Source organism: Schistocerca cancellata, chromosome 5 (assembly GCF_023864275.1).
Source record: "Schistocerca cancellata isolate TAMUIC-IGC-003103 chromosome 5, iqSchCanc2.1, whole genome shotgun sequence".
Taxonomy (NCBI): Eukaryota; Metazoa; Arthropoda; class Insecta; order Orthoptera; family Acrididae; genus Schistocerca; species Schistocerca cancellata.
In genome coordinates this window covers 719,741,086-719,754,260 of record NC_064630.1, presented here as the reverse complement: position 1 = coordinate 719,754,260, position 13,175 = coordinate 719,741,086, and the positions used below count along the sequence as shown (strand labels likewise).

The 13,175-nt window shown below is 43.8% G+C and overlaps 1 protein-coding gene across 1 annotated transcript in view; it reads right to left on the bottom strand.

Annotated features, from left to right (window-relative positions):
* The window catches only part of LOC126188776 (uncharacterized), a 232,815-nt gene that overhangs the window by 70,064 nt on the left and 149,576 nt on the right, over nucleotides 1-13,175 (bottom strand). Inside the window, exons 3-4 of the mRNA XM_049930387.1 lie at nucleotides 8,344-8,443; nucleotides 882-1,012 (exon numbers count right to left, since the gene is read on the bottom strand). Coding sequence (XP_049786344.1) covers nucleotides 882-1,012; nucleotides 8,344-8,443 — 231 coding nt within the window. The remainder of the gene's footprint in view (nucleotides 1-881; nucleotides 1,013-8,343; nucleotides 8,444-13,175) is intronic.

The window sequence follows — 13,175 nt, the reverse complement described above, 5'->3', positions numbered from 1 at the left end:
ACTTTCAGTCTAAAATGTTGGCACTATCAGAGATAATCTCGTAACCGACGTCACGTGGTGGACTGTGGTGCCTTCTCAATACCCATATATTCGGCGCTCCTTCGAATTCTGGTTGCAGTTCGTCACTTTACCTCTGAAGATGTCTCCCGCAGTCAGAGAGGAAACGCTTGGAGAAAGTTTTATTCTTCTTCCACGATCTATTAGCCCGGAAGCTTTAAGTGAAGAACAGAACGTTTCGTTACATGTTCATTGAGGTAACACGAAGGCATCAAGGTGAAGATCAACCAACTCCAATGGCAGACGCTGCAAAAAATGGTTCAAATGGCTCTGAGCACTATGGGACTTACCTTCTGAGGTTATCAGTCCCCTAGAACTTAGAACTACTTAAACCTAACTAAACTAAGGACATCACACACATCCATGCCCGAGGCAGGATTCGAACCTGCGACCGTAGTGGTCGCGCGGTTCCAGACTGTAGCGCCTAGAACCGCTCGGTCACCCCGACCAGCAGATGCTGCAAGAAAGGCGATTTGTATCACGTTCCGAGAGTTACGTCCGTAGAAGAGTCAACAGATACATTGCTTCCTCTAATTTATGTCTCGCGAAATACCATGAAGATAGAAGATTCGAACCCACACAGAGGCTTATTGTCAAGCGTTCTTTCTGCTAACCATTCGCGACTATAACAGGAAAGTGGAGAAGTGATAGGTGTTCTCAAAGCACCCTCCATCAGATACCGCAATTTTGCTTCCGGAGTGTATATCTCAGCTCCAACTGAGTACTCCGTCGTGGACTTTTAAACAGTTACTGAAACATAGCAGACAAGACAGAGGAAGACGTAGACACTGTGCATTGTGCAGGGCGAGGGTCGCGGCTCGTACCTTGTGGAATTCCTCGGTCGGCTGTCGTTCGGCGTCGGCCCTCACCTTGGCGTCGTGCAGGTCGGCAGCGAACTTCTGGATGTCGCCGCCGATCCACGGCAGGCGTTGCATCGAGCGCATCCCGTCCACACCTGCACAGCCAGAGGATACTTGTCACCGGGTCTTCAAACAACTGGATGCAGTAAATGGCTGAGTAAACAAACCAGCAGAATTTTTAACCTTGTTACAGAGTAATTTCATTTAGTTTGATTCCTTATCGCCACCCATTCATCCCTCTCCTACTCACTCCATTTATCTTTGTGTCTACATTGCACTGAAAATGTCTACATATCAGTGCCAATGTTGACAGTAGGCGCTTTGTGGCTGTTTGGAAACAAACTTCTTCCGTTCACTCATGGTACAGTGAGGAGGTAAGATAATGCTCTAATCACTAAAAAAACTAATGCTATACGGGTCGGGGCTTTGCTAGCAGTCTTATTTGGGTAGAGTGGTTAGAGGATTTAAAAATGACATGTTTAACTTGAAGTTACGTACAGTGGGAATTAGAGAAGTCAGATTTTCTGGTCAAGTGAGTACAAGACTACCAACACGAAATCAAATAAGGCTGAATTCAGTAGAAAGTCTAACAATAAATAACAAAATTCAAATGCCAGTGAGCCAATATGAAAAATGTAGTGAACATGTTTTAGTAGGCATGATATAAACAAAATCAACATCTACGATAGTAATATGACTTGAAGTTCCTACTACCTTCACTGACTGGTGAATGTATGATGAGATAAAAGAAATTATTTACGTCCTTGTGCAAGGCGAAACTTTAATTTTGGCAAGGGACTGGAATTCGATACCAGGAAATGGAAGTGAAAGAGAAGTATAGAATATGAACTGGAGCACGAGAATAGAAAGGGAAAGTGAATGGTAGAATTTTACAAAGAGTATAATTTAACCAATGCCTACACTTGGTTTAAGAATCAGAAACGAAGGTTGTACATCTAGAGAAACATAGGTCCACTCGAAGATCTCAAATAGATTGTGTAATGGTAAGACAAAAATTTAGAATCCCTATTTTAAATGCAAAACACTTCCAGGGGCTCATATGTACTCAGATCATAGTTTATTGGCTCCAAACTGCACATTAATACTGAAAAAATGCATTAACGTAGCAAATTGAGGAGATGAGAGCTGGATAAGTTAAAATAACTAGAGCTTGTTGAGTGTTTAAAATTGACTGAAGCAGGGGAAAGAAATGCAACAGAAGGAGGATTGGTGGATCTAAGAGATGAAAAAGTGAAGGCGATCAATGATCAAGACAAGGCCCAGTAGCACAAAATGTAATGAATCTAATTCACGAAAGTAGGAAGTATAAATGTGAAACGAATGAAGCGGGAAGCAGGGGGATTGACAGGAAGTTCATCCTAGCTAAACAGCGATGGCTAGATGAGAAATACAAAGCTGTAGAAGCTTGCATGTCTAGGGAAAAGATGGATGCGCTTATAAGAAAATTAAATACACCTTTATAGGAAAGTGAGGCACATGTATGCATATTACGAGCTCAGATAGTAAGCACTACTAAGGAAAGAACGACATGTTGGGATGTGGAAGAAATTTATAGGAGGTTATAGGAAGGAAATGGACTTGGAGACAATATCATGGAAATACAAGAGGAAAAAGATGCAGATGAGATAGATTCTGCCAGAAGGATTTGACAGAAAATTGTGAGACCTAAGTCGAAACGTGGTTGTACCGAAGGGCTGTGTATATTAAGTTCTTTGGAAGAACATACCCTTCCAAAACTATTCCACCTCATACACCAGATATATGACAAAGGCCAAATGCCCTCACACTTCAAGAACAACGCAATAATCCCAACTCCAAGGAAGGGGGTGGTGAAAGGTGTTGATTTTACCGAACTATCAGTTTGATATGCCATGGTTTCAAAATACTGAGTTGAATTCTTTACAGATAATGGAAAGACTCGTAGTGGCCAACCTCGGAGTGGATCAGTTTGAGTTGCAGAGGAAAGCAGGAAAACGCCAGGCATTACTACCTCCACGACTTCTAGAAAATAGGTTAAAGGAAGGTAGACTTACGTTTATAGCATCTACAGATTGACAATGGTGAATGGAATATACTCTTTGATATTATGAAGGTGATAGGCAATAAATAGAGAGGGCGAAGGGCTTTTTACAACTTGTACAGAAAGTAGGGTGTAGTTTAAGGGTAGAAAGACGTGAAAGGGAAGAAGTGGTGAGAAGGGAGTGAGACAGTGTTGTATCCTGTCCCAGTTGTTATCCTGTCTGTACAGTTAGCAAGTAGTAAAGAAAACTAAGAAGATATTTGGAACAGGAACTAAGTTTCAACCACACGGAATAAAAACTTTTCGATTTGCCGACGATATCGTAATTCTGTCAGAGACAGCAAAGGACTTGGAAGAGCAATTGAGCGGAATGGACAATGAGAAGAGGTTGTGCGATGAATTTCAGCAAAAGTATAACGATTATAACGGAATATAGTCGAATTAAAACAGGTCAGGTAAGTGATCTAGAGTAGGAAATGCGATACCAAAATTAGTAACTGAATTTGATATTGGGCAAGAAAGAAACTGGTGATGCCTGAAATGGAGAGACTATAAAATGCGAATTGCAACATTAAAAAATCTATTCTGAAAAACAAGTACCTGTTACACAGAATACAAAGTTAAGGGTTACGAAATCTTTTCTGAAGTATTTGTCTAACATGGAGCCTTATACTGAAGTGAGACGTGGACTATAAACTGTTAAGACAAGAAGAGAATACAAGCTGTTGAAATGCGGTCTTAAGAAGAATGCTGAGGATTTTATGATACAATGTTTAAATAACAGAGAGATGTAATCGAACTGAGGGAAAATATATTAATGGCAAATCTTGACTTAAATAAGGTGTCAGTTGATAGGGATCATCCTGAGGTATCAAGTAATTCGGCGAAGGAAGTAAGTGGGAGGAGATACAATCTAGAGAGAGACAAATGCTTAACTACAGTAAGCTGGTTTGAGTGAATGTAGATTACATTAGCTACGCAGAGATGAAAAGGCTTTTACTGGCTAGATTAGCGCAATGAACTGCATCAAACCAGTCTCCGGGCAGAAGCTAACAACCATAACACCAGCAACAACAGTACCAATAACATTTACTTTATGGCCTGCAATATCCAGTGCAACGTATCACTCGCTAATGTTCATATCCGAAAATGTTTGGTATATATTGTTTACTTCTAAGAAATACTGTGAAGGTATAAACATAATGAAGTCAATTAATTAAGTGATTTAGTTTCGTGGCTGAAATATAATCGATCATTTTTAGTTTTACTCCTGAGTGTAATTTAATTTCCCCCTAGTCACTTCCTGTATAGAGTAGCTACCCCAGGTCGGAAACCACTGATGTAGAAGGTGCAAAAATCTTAACGTATGATAGCTGGTAGTCGATACTGAATATTTGAGAGATAAAAAACCGATGGTTGTAGATCAGTAAGAAGTCTTGAATGAACAACGTGTTTCAGAAACAATTTGTAGCCAAACTTCCTGGCAGATTAAAACTGTGTGCCGGAGCGAGACTCGAACTCGGGACCTTTGCCTTTCGCGTGCAAGTGCTCTACCAACTGAGCTACCCAAGCATGCCTCACACCCCGTCCTCACAGCTTTACTTTTGCCAGTACCTCGTCTCCTACTTTCTAAACTTTACAGAAGCTCTCCTGCGAACCTTGCAGAACTGGCACTCCTGAAAGAAAGGATATTGTGGAGACATGGCTTAGCCACAGCCTGGGGGATGTTTCCAGAATGAGATTTTCACTCTGCACCGGAGTGTGCGCTGATATGAAACTTCCTGACAGATTAAAACTGTGTGCCGGACCGAGATTCGAACTCGGGACCTTTGCCTTTCGCGGGCAAGTGCTCTTCCGACTGAGCTACCCAAGCAAGGTTCGCAGGAGAGCTTCTGTAAAGTTTGGAAAGTAGGAGACGAGGTACTGGCAAAAGTAAAGCTGTGAGGACGGGGCGTGAGTCGTGCTTGGGTAACTCAGTTGGTAGAGCACTTGTCCGCGAAAGGCAAAGGTCCCGAGTTCGAGTCTCGGTCCGACACACAGTTTTAATCTGCCAGGAAGTTTCATATCAGCGCACACTCCGCTGCAGAGTGAAAATCTCATTCTGGAGTTTGTAGCCAGTTTATATTTCATAATGAATGCAGTAAAAGTGTGCATTGAGATTGATAGTTTTCACTTTTAACTGCTGTGTGCTTCAGTTGATGCTGTAATGCGTTTATGTTGTTTCGGACAGTTGAAACTAAAGTATTTCCGTCCATTAGCTCCTTCAGAAATGCACATCTGTCAATAAAAATTGCAATACCAGAAAAGAAAGCAAAGAACATGATTTTACTAATTGCGCATATAGATTATAGTAGGAAGAGCACATGATTCAGTTTGAAGATATTAAGAGCTATATAGAGGGCGAAATTTATCATACAAGGCCGCCACCTCTGGCCCTCAGGAGACTGGAAGAATGTGCAATTTTAAGTTAGCAGAACTGCTCCATCGCTCCCTAGACTCTACTTAAGCCGTCGGCACACGGACCGTGCATCCGAACGTTGAGCGTTGAGCGTGCCGAGTTTCTGACGTCATAGCGTGGAATAGCACGTTCGCGAGTCTTTCCGAACGTGCAGAGCAATATCTAGCATGTCAGATATTCTGAGCGTGCGTTTGAGCGTTGACCAATGAGATGGCACAACGCCACTACGTTACAAGCACGCCGTCTCCCTTCAGTACAGAGTTGTGAGGCGCCATATTGGCTTTCATTTCAAGCCTATACGTATATATGCCGTTTCTGAGCACCAGCAAATTGAGAATCACTGGATAACCCGTTGTTTACTGTGTGATTCGTTCCAATAAAACAATGAGAAACATCATATTCGTGGCAAAAGAATTTTTGTAATTTGAAGGCAGCGACACACTGAAGATCCACCCAAAACGCATTGTTCTTGGTACAACTTGTTATAATTAAATTTCAACTAGTAACATGTCTACGATTACGGTTTTCAGCAAGGGGTAACATAATATGATTATACACTCCCGGAAATTGAAATAAGAACACCGTGAATTCATTGTCCCAGGAAGGGGAAACTTTATTGACACATTCCTGGGGTCAGATACGTCACATGATCACACTGACAGAACCACAGGCACATAGACAAAGGCAACAGAGCATGCACAATGTCGGCACTAGTACAGTGTATATCCACCTTTCGCAGCAATGCAGGCTGCTATTCTCCCATGGAGACGATCGTAGAGATGCTGGATGTAGTCCCGTGGAACGGCTTGCCATTCCATTTCCACCTGGCGCCTCAGTTGGACCAGCGTTCGTGCTGGACGTGCAGACCGCGTGAGACGACGCTTCATCCAGTCCCAAACATGCTCAATGGGGGACAGATCCGGAGATCTTGCTGGCCAGGGTAGTTGACTTACACCTTCTAGAGCACGTTGGGTGGCACGGGATACATGCGGACGTGCATTGTCCTGTTGGAACAGCAAGTTCCCTTGCCAGTCTAGGAATGGTAGAACGATGGGTTCGATGACGGTTTGGATGTACCGTGCACTATTCAGTGTCCCCTCGACGATCACCAGTGGTGTACGGCCAGTGTAGGAGATCGCTCCCCACACCATGATGCCGGGTGTTGGCCCTGTGTGCCTCGGTCGTATGCAGTCCTGATTGTGGCGCTCACCTGCACGGCGCCAAACACGCATACGACCATCATTGGCACCAAGGCAGAAGCGACTCTCATCGCTGAAGACGACACGTCTCCATTCGTCCCTCCATTCACGCCTGTCGCGACACCACTGGAGGCGGGCTGCACGATGTTGGGGCGTGAGCGGAAGACGGCCTAACGGTGTGCGGGACGGTAGCCCAGCTTCATGGAGACGGTTGCGAATGGTCCTCGCCGATACCCCAGGAGCAACAGTGTCCCTAATTTGCTGGGAAGTGGCGGTGCGGTCCCCTACGGCACAGCGTAGGATCCTACGGTCTTGGCGTGCATCCGTGCGTCGCTGCGGTCCGGTCCCAGGTCGACGGGCACGTGCACCTTCCGCCGACCACTGGCGACAACATCGATGTACTGTGGAGACCTCACGCCCCACGTGTTGAGCAATTCGGCGGTACGTCCACCCGGCCTCCCGCATGCCCACTATACGCCCTCGCTCAAAGTCCGTCAACTGCACATACGGTTCACGTCCACGCTGTCGCGGCATGCTACCAGTGTTAAAGAGTGCGATGGAGCTCCGTATGCCACGGCAAACTGGCTGACACTGACGGCGGCGGTGCACAAATGCTGCGCAGCTAGCGCCATTCGACGGCCAACACCGCGGTTCCTGGTGTGTCCGCTGTGCCGTGCGTGTGATCATTGCTTGTACAGCCCTCTCGCAGTGTTCGGAGCAAGTATGGTGGGTCTGACACACCGGTGTCAATGTGTTCTTTTTTCCATTTCCAGGAGTGTATGCAAAAGATGCAATGTTGATTTAACGCCGGTACGGTAGCTCAGCGAGTTCGGTCATAGGGTTAGCAGCCCTGTGCAATAAAAAAAACTGAGTTAATTGATCAACAATGAAACTAAACGGGTCCCTTACGACGTCCGCCCGAGCTGATGCAACGAACGACGGTGAACAGAATATAAAAAAAAAGCGTAATGAGTAGCGTCACTGCCCAGAATTGCGTTAGTAGTTGGGCGGTGGTTCCGGTTTTGATACTTCCATTTTTTTCCTCTAACTTTCTCGTTTTTATTAGGTTCTGATACTTTATTATTAGTTTAATATAAATATATACTATAATATGATGTTATGTAAATACAAGTTCAATTTTTTTTTAGGAGTGACTTTGTTCGATTGGCTTAATCTACAAGACAGCTTGCGCTAATTGTATAAAGATATTTTGCTCCTGTTTCTTTCACGCTTCGTATTTCACATTTTGCAAAGATTCTGCGACTGGGTAGGAACAGTGATCAAGTAAGACTGACCTTGGGGTTTCACTAAAATGTGAGAAGGATGAAATAATGTTTATCTTATGCGGAGAAGTATTCCAAATTTGTAAAGCACTGTTTGTAATGGAACTTTTATAAGCCCGTGTCCTTATTGATTGGACATGGTACTTTCCTTTTCGTGGACGATGGTGGAAATGTGCGTTTTAATAGAGCTAAAGTGGGAATTTTACGCGCGCCCGTTCAGTAAACAGTGTGGTTTACGAACTAGAAATATCCCTCAACTGCCGCTGGAGAGCGTTGCGATCGCGTATAGCACGTTGGGGCCCACGTACCGTATGCACAAGTTGCACCGTTCCTGAGCATTCAGCAGCACGTTGAACTTGGCACGCTCAACGTCAACGTTCGACAGCACGGTCCGTGTGCCGACGGCTTTAGTCAAGACTCGCATGCATCGTTAGTGAGAACCCACCTGGAAGGCGATTGTCTGCCACGGTGCGGACTTGCCTCTGGTAGTTCCCGCTCTCGTCTGACTTCTGCTCGTCTCCACACCATGGGGAGGTCTCTGCGATCTACAAAAGTACAATACACCAACAGTCAAACAGAGTACAGTGCTGCATAACTGCATTCTGGTACTACTGACTACACAGTGCGACGATGAAAAAAATGGTTCAAATGGCTCTGAGCACTATGGGACTTAACTTCTAAGGTCATCAGTCCCCTGGAACTTAGAACTACGTAAACCTAACTAACCTAAGGACGTCACACACTTCCATGCCCGAGGCAGGATTCGAACCTGCGACCGTAGCGGTCGCGCGGTTCCAGACTGTAGCGCCTAGAACCTCCTCGGCCACTGCGGTCGGCTGCGACGGTCAGGTGTATTCGATAGACAGATCTATTCGCCCACTGATTTGGAAGAGCACCATCAGGGACGACGCAGATCAACATCCCAGTTCAAAACCCGCAGTTTTACGAAGTTGGACGCAGTGTATACTTCACTAAGTAAAGATGTAGCTCGAAGAAGCCTACATAAATATTATTTTTCCTTTGTTATTTTGTTTGATTCATTATTCTGTGACGAACTGAATGCTGTTTGTTGACGTTGCGGCCTAGCTGGCATGTTGATTTTCATGCGTAGTGACAGGCATAAAGTAAACTGAGAAATGTGCTCTCCACTTTTATTCGTAGATGAACTAAGCTTTCGCGACTGCAGTGGGCCCGCATCTCGTGGTCGTGCAGTAGCGTTCTCGCTTCCCACGCCCGGGTTCCCGGGTTCGATTCCCGGCGGGGTCAGGGATTTTCTCTGCCTCGTGATGGCTGGGTGTTGTGTGATGTCCTTAGGTTAGTTAGGTTTAAGTAGTTCTAAGTTCTAGGGGACTGATGACCATAGCTGTTAAGTCCCATAGTGCTCAGAGCCATTTGAACCATTTGACTGCAGTGGACGCAAAGAGGTGGGTCATGGTGAAATAATACATGTGATCGATATCAGCTATGAACATTTAGAAGTCTGTCCTTTAATATGAATAAGCTTTGAACTGTGTTATATTAGTCATCAATCTGAAACTTTCTAGGAAGCCATAGAGCAAGATATCATATAGAGGAATACAGTCCGCAAATACTTCAGTGCCGCGTATTTCAATTTATGCACTCTCTGGAACAGCAGTCCCACGTCATCAAACAGGCAACTATAGCTGCGACAGTACGGAAGTCTTATCACTATCGTCAACTGGCGTATAGCGGGTCTGGAGGCCTTATTTTCAACGTATAATAGTCAAATACCAGCATCATGCACCAAAAACACTGTACTATCTCGGTTATCTTACAGCGAAGTGAGGTGCGACATAAGACTGCGACGTAAGACTGCGACGTAAAATATCGCTCTCAGTTGGGAAAGTAATGTAGTACCTCTTTCCTCTTTGAAATAAACAGCTGTTTGAGTCGTGGTATTTTTAGTTATCGATCTACGACAACATTGTTAACAGCACCAATATACAAATTGTAGTGTTTGCTCCACATACCTACGCACAATTTTTCTACTATTTAGTAAAATGATCGCAACAGATGCTCTAGTTTATTAAGTGAATTTGCGAGATTTCATAGAATCTGATTTCTCATGTAATAAGCAAATAATATTATGAAGGAACAAAGTTGCAGCTCGCCATTATACGCCCGAATCTATCATAAGTGTTCTTTGTTCTGATTCGTCGAGAACCGTAGCCAGCGTGGTGTTGGCACCTGATGCACTCGTGTTTGGAGCTGGTCTGTTTGTCTCACTACGCGAGTTGTACGGGTTAGGCCTGTCAGTGTATTTCGAGTAACTGACAACGGTATCGCACCTATCCGTCGTCCAGAGTTATGGAATATGCAGGGCTTGGCCCCAGAAATGAAAATGACGGAAGTAGGAGCTCCAGATTGTCAAGTGTTTAGAAAAACTTTTTGCCACAGTTTGGGCAAAGCAGGAGTATTTTATGTTAGCATACCTTCCGAGCAACTGTTGGCACAATGTAAAATGTACAGAATAGTAATCCGAGGGTCGTGTTCTCAAGTTCCCGTAAGGAAGCAGTTAACCTTTTATTATTTTCAATTTCTTATTTACTTTCACTGCAAATAAATCGAAATAACACTCAGTGTATCGTACTTACTAATATTTTCATAAAAGGCACGAAAAGGAAAGGCAAAAGAAAATAATATAATAACTGACGCAAAATTTTTTGACTGATGAAGCCTTACGTTAACTGAATCATGCCGAGAACATACAAACCCACAGTTATAGAACGGCATTTTTCAGGATGAGGGAAAATTGGCATGATGTAGTAATTAAAGTGATTACACCCACAAATGCACTCGCTAGTACAATCCTGCGATGTCTATTTTTAACGTCAAGTAAATAATTTTAACAAATAGCTTCGTAACTGCTATTATTCCATCAACAGAGAAAAAGCAATCACGTACCGAAAAGACAATGCCAATATTTGATGAAATAATACGTAACTCGTGCTTTGCAGCCACACCTACAACGAGAGAGATTCTTTTACGAGTATACCTAATTTCTGTTTTTCTATAGAAACTTTAAAACCACCGTTAATTCTAAAAATTCGGCGTTCATAACTTTTGCAAGATGCCAAGAAAATTATTGCTTCCCCTGTTAAGAAAAAAAGCTTCCAGCTCGGCTGTGGGACAGTGTACTTTGGCCAGTGACCTTAGTTTCCAGAGAGTACGCTCCACCCGCGTACTTCAATTTTGGAAGATCTGCCGCAACATATTCACTAAACTCAAAGCATTTCTAAGCCTCGTATTTTTTTAGACTTACTGATAGGTGGAACTTAGAAGAAGAAAATAACACCGTGCAGAGAATGAAATCCGTATGACTTATTCGAAACCCTGTAATTGTCTCCCACTGCAACATATAAGCTTAAAACTTGGCTGAAACTTTCTCTGTAACGACGAAAAATCGTGGTGCCCTACAATGCCAGCTCCAGCAAGATGTCGACACATGCCGAAAAAAGGTCACAGCTCAGAAGTTCAGCAAAGTGTAAGGCCGTTTTTTGGTGTCATACTGACACCAAATTTTACCACAATTCTGCCCAATGCGATCGTAGATGTGTCACTCGCTGGGAAGGTCATCACACCAAGCCTTACCTACATTTATACCGTTCTTTTGACGCCTCTCTCCTATGAGAGGACAAGGAAAACATTTCACATATTGCGCTTAGAAACGACAGAAGAAGTGCTCAGAAAATGGCATGAGGCGTCAAGGGCGTCAATGAAACCATCCCTTCCCTACGGGCGTTGATTCTCACACATTTAGTGCTTCGAAAAACGCAGTTCGCAGTGCGCTGAGCAACAAGATGTCGTTCCTGACCACGTTCGACGCTGCTGACACACCCCAAACGAATCAACCCTATTGTAAGGACATCATGGGGCTGCAATACAGTTGAATGTTATTTGACCCATTCGGACTGTAGTACGAACCACAAGTTTGCTTTGCTATACATGACAGTCTCTCAAATTCTGAAGGTGTCAGGGGTGAAACACAGGGAGCGAAAGGCTATTTACGATTTGTACAGAAACCAGATGACAGCTACAAGAGTCGAGGAACATGAAAGGGAAGCAGTGGTTGGGAAGGGAGTGAGACAGAGTTGTAGCCTCTCCCCGATGTTATTCAATCTGTATATTGAGCAGGCAGTAAAGGAAACTAAAGAAAAATTCGGAGTTGGCATTAAAATCCATGAGGAATAAATAAAAACTTTGAAGTCCGCCGATGACATTGTAATTCTGTCCGAGACAGCAAAGGACTTGGTAGAGCAGTTGAACGGAACGGACAGTGCTTTGAAAGGAGGATATAAGATGAACATCAACAAAAGCAAAACGAGGATAATGGAATGTAGTCGAATTAAGTAGGGTGATGCTGAGGGAATTAGATTAGGAAATGAGACGCTTAAAGTGGTAAAGGAGATTTGCTATTTGGGGAGCAAAATAGCTGATGATGGTCGAAGAAGAGAGGATGTAATATGTAGACTGGTAATGGCAAGGAAAGCCTTTCTGAAGAAGAGAAATTTGATAACATCGAGTATTGATTTAAGTGTCAAGAAGTCGTTTCTCAAAGTATTTGTATGGAGTGTATCCATGTATGCAAGTGAAACATGGACGATAAATAGTTTGGACAAGAAGAGAATAGAAGCTTTCGAAATGTGGTGCTACAGAAGAATGCTGAAGATTAGATGTTTAGATCACATAACTAATGAGGAGTTGTTGAATAGAATTGGGGAGAAGAGGAGTTTGTGGCACAACTTGACTATAAGAAGGGATCGGTTGGTAGGACATGTTCTGAGGCATCAAGGGATCACCAATTTAGTATTGGAGGGCAGCGTGGAGGGTAAAAATCGTAGAGGGAGACCAAGGGATGAATACACTAAGCAGATTCACAAGGATGTAGGTTGCAGTAGGTACTGGGAGATGAAGAAGCTTGCACAGGGTAGAGTAGCATGGAGAGCTGCATCAAACCAGTCTCAGGACTGAAGACCACAACAACAACATACATGACAGAACCTTTAGGGACCGTTCAAAATCATCGGACAAAATCTGAACTCGATTTGAAGCAGCAAACGGCGTTTATACTTTTGATGGCCTCCTGTTTTGCACTTTCCTGTGCTGTCTTCAAAGAGGGGGAGCAACTTTCACATGAGCGTGAGCAAAACGCCAAACAAAAACTGGTACTGCGGCGTGTACGACATTCATTACGCCAGAGATTGCAACTGTGTGCAGCAAATGATGGGCACCACATTAAACATCTATTGGCCTGAC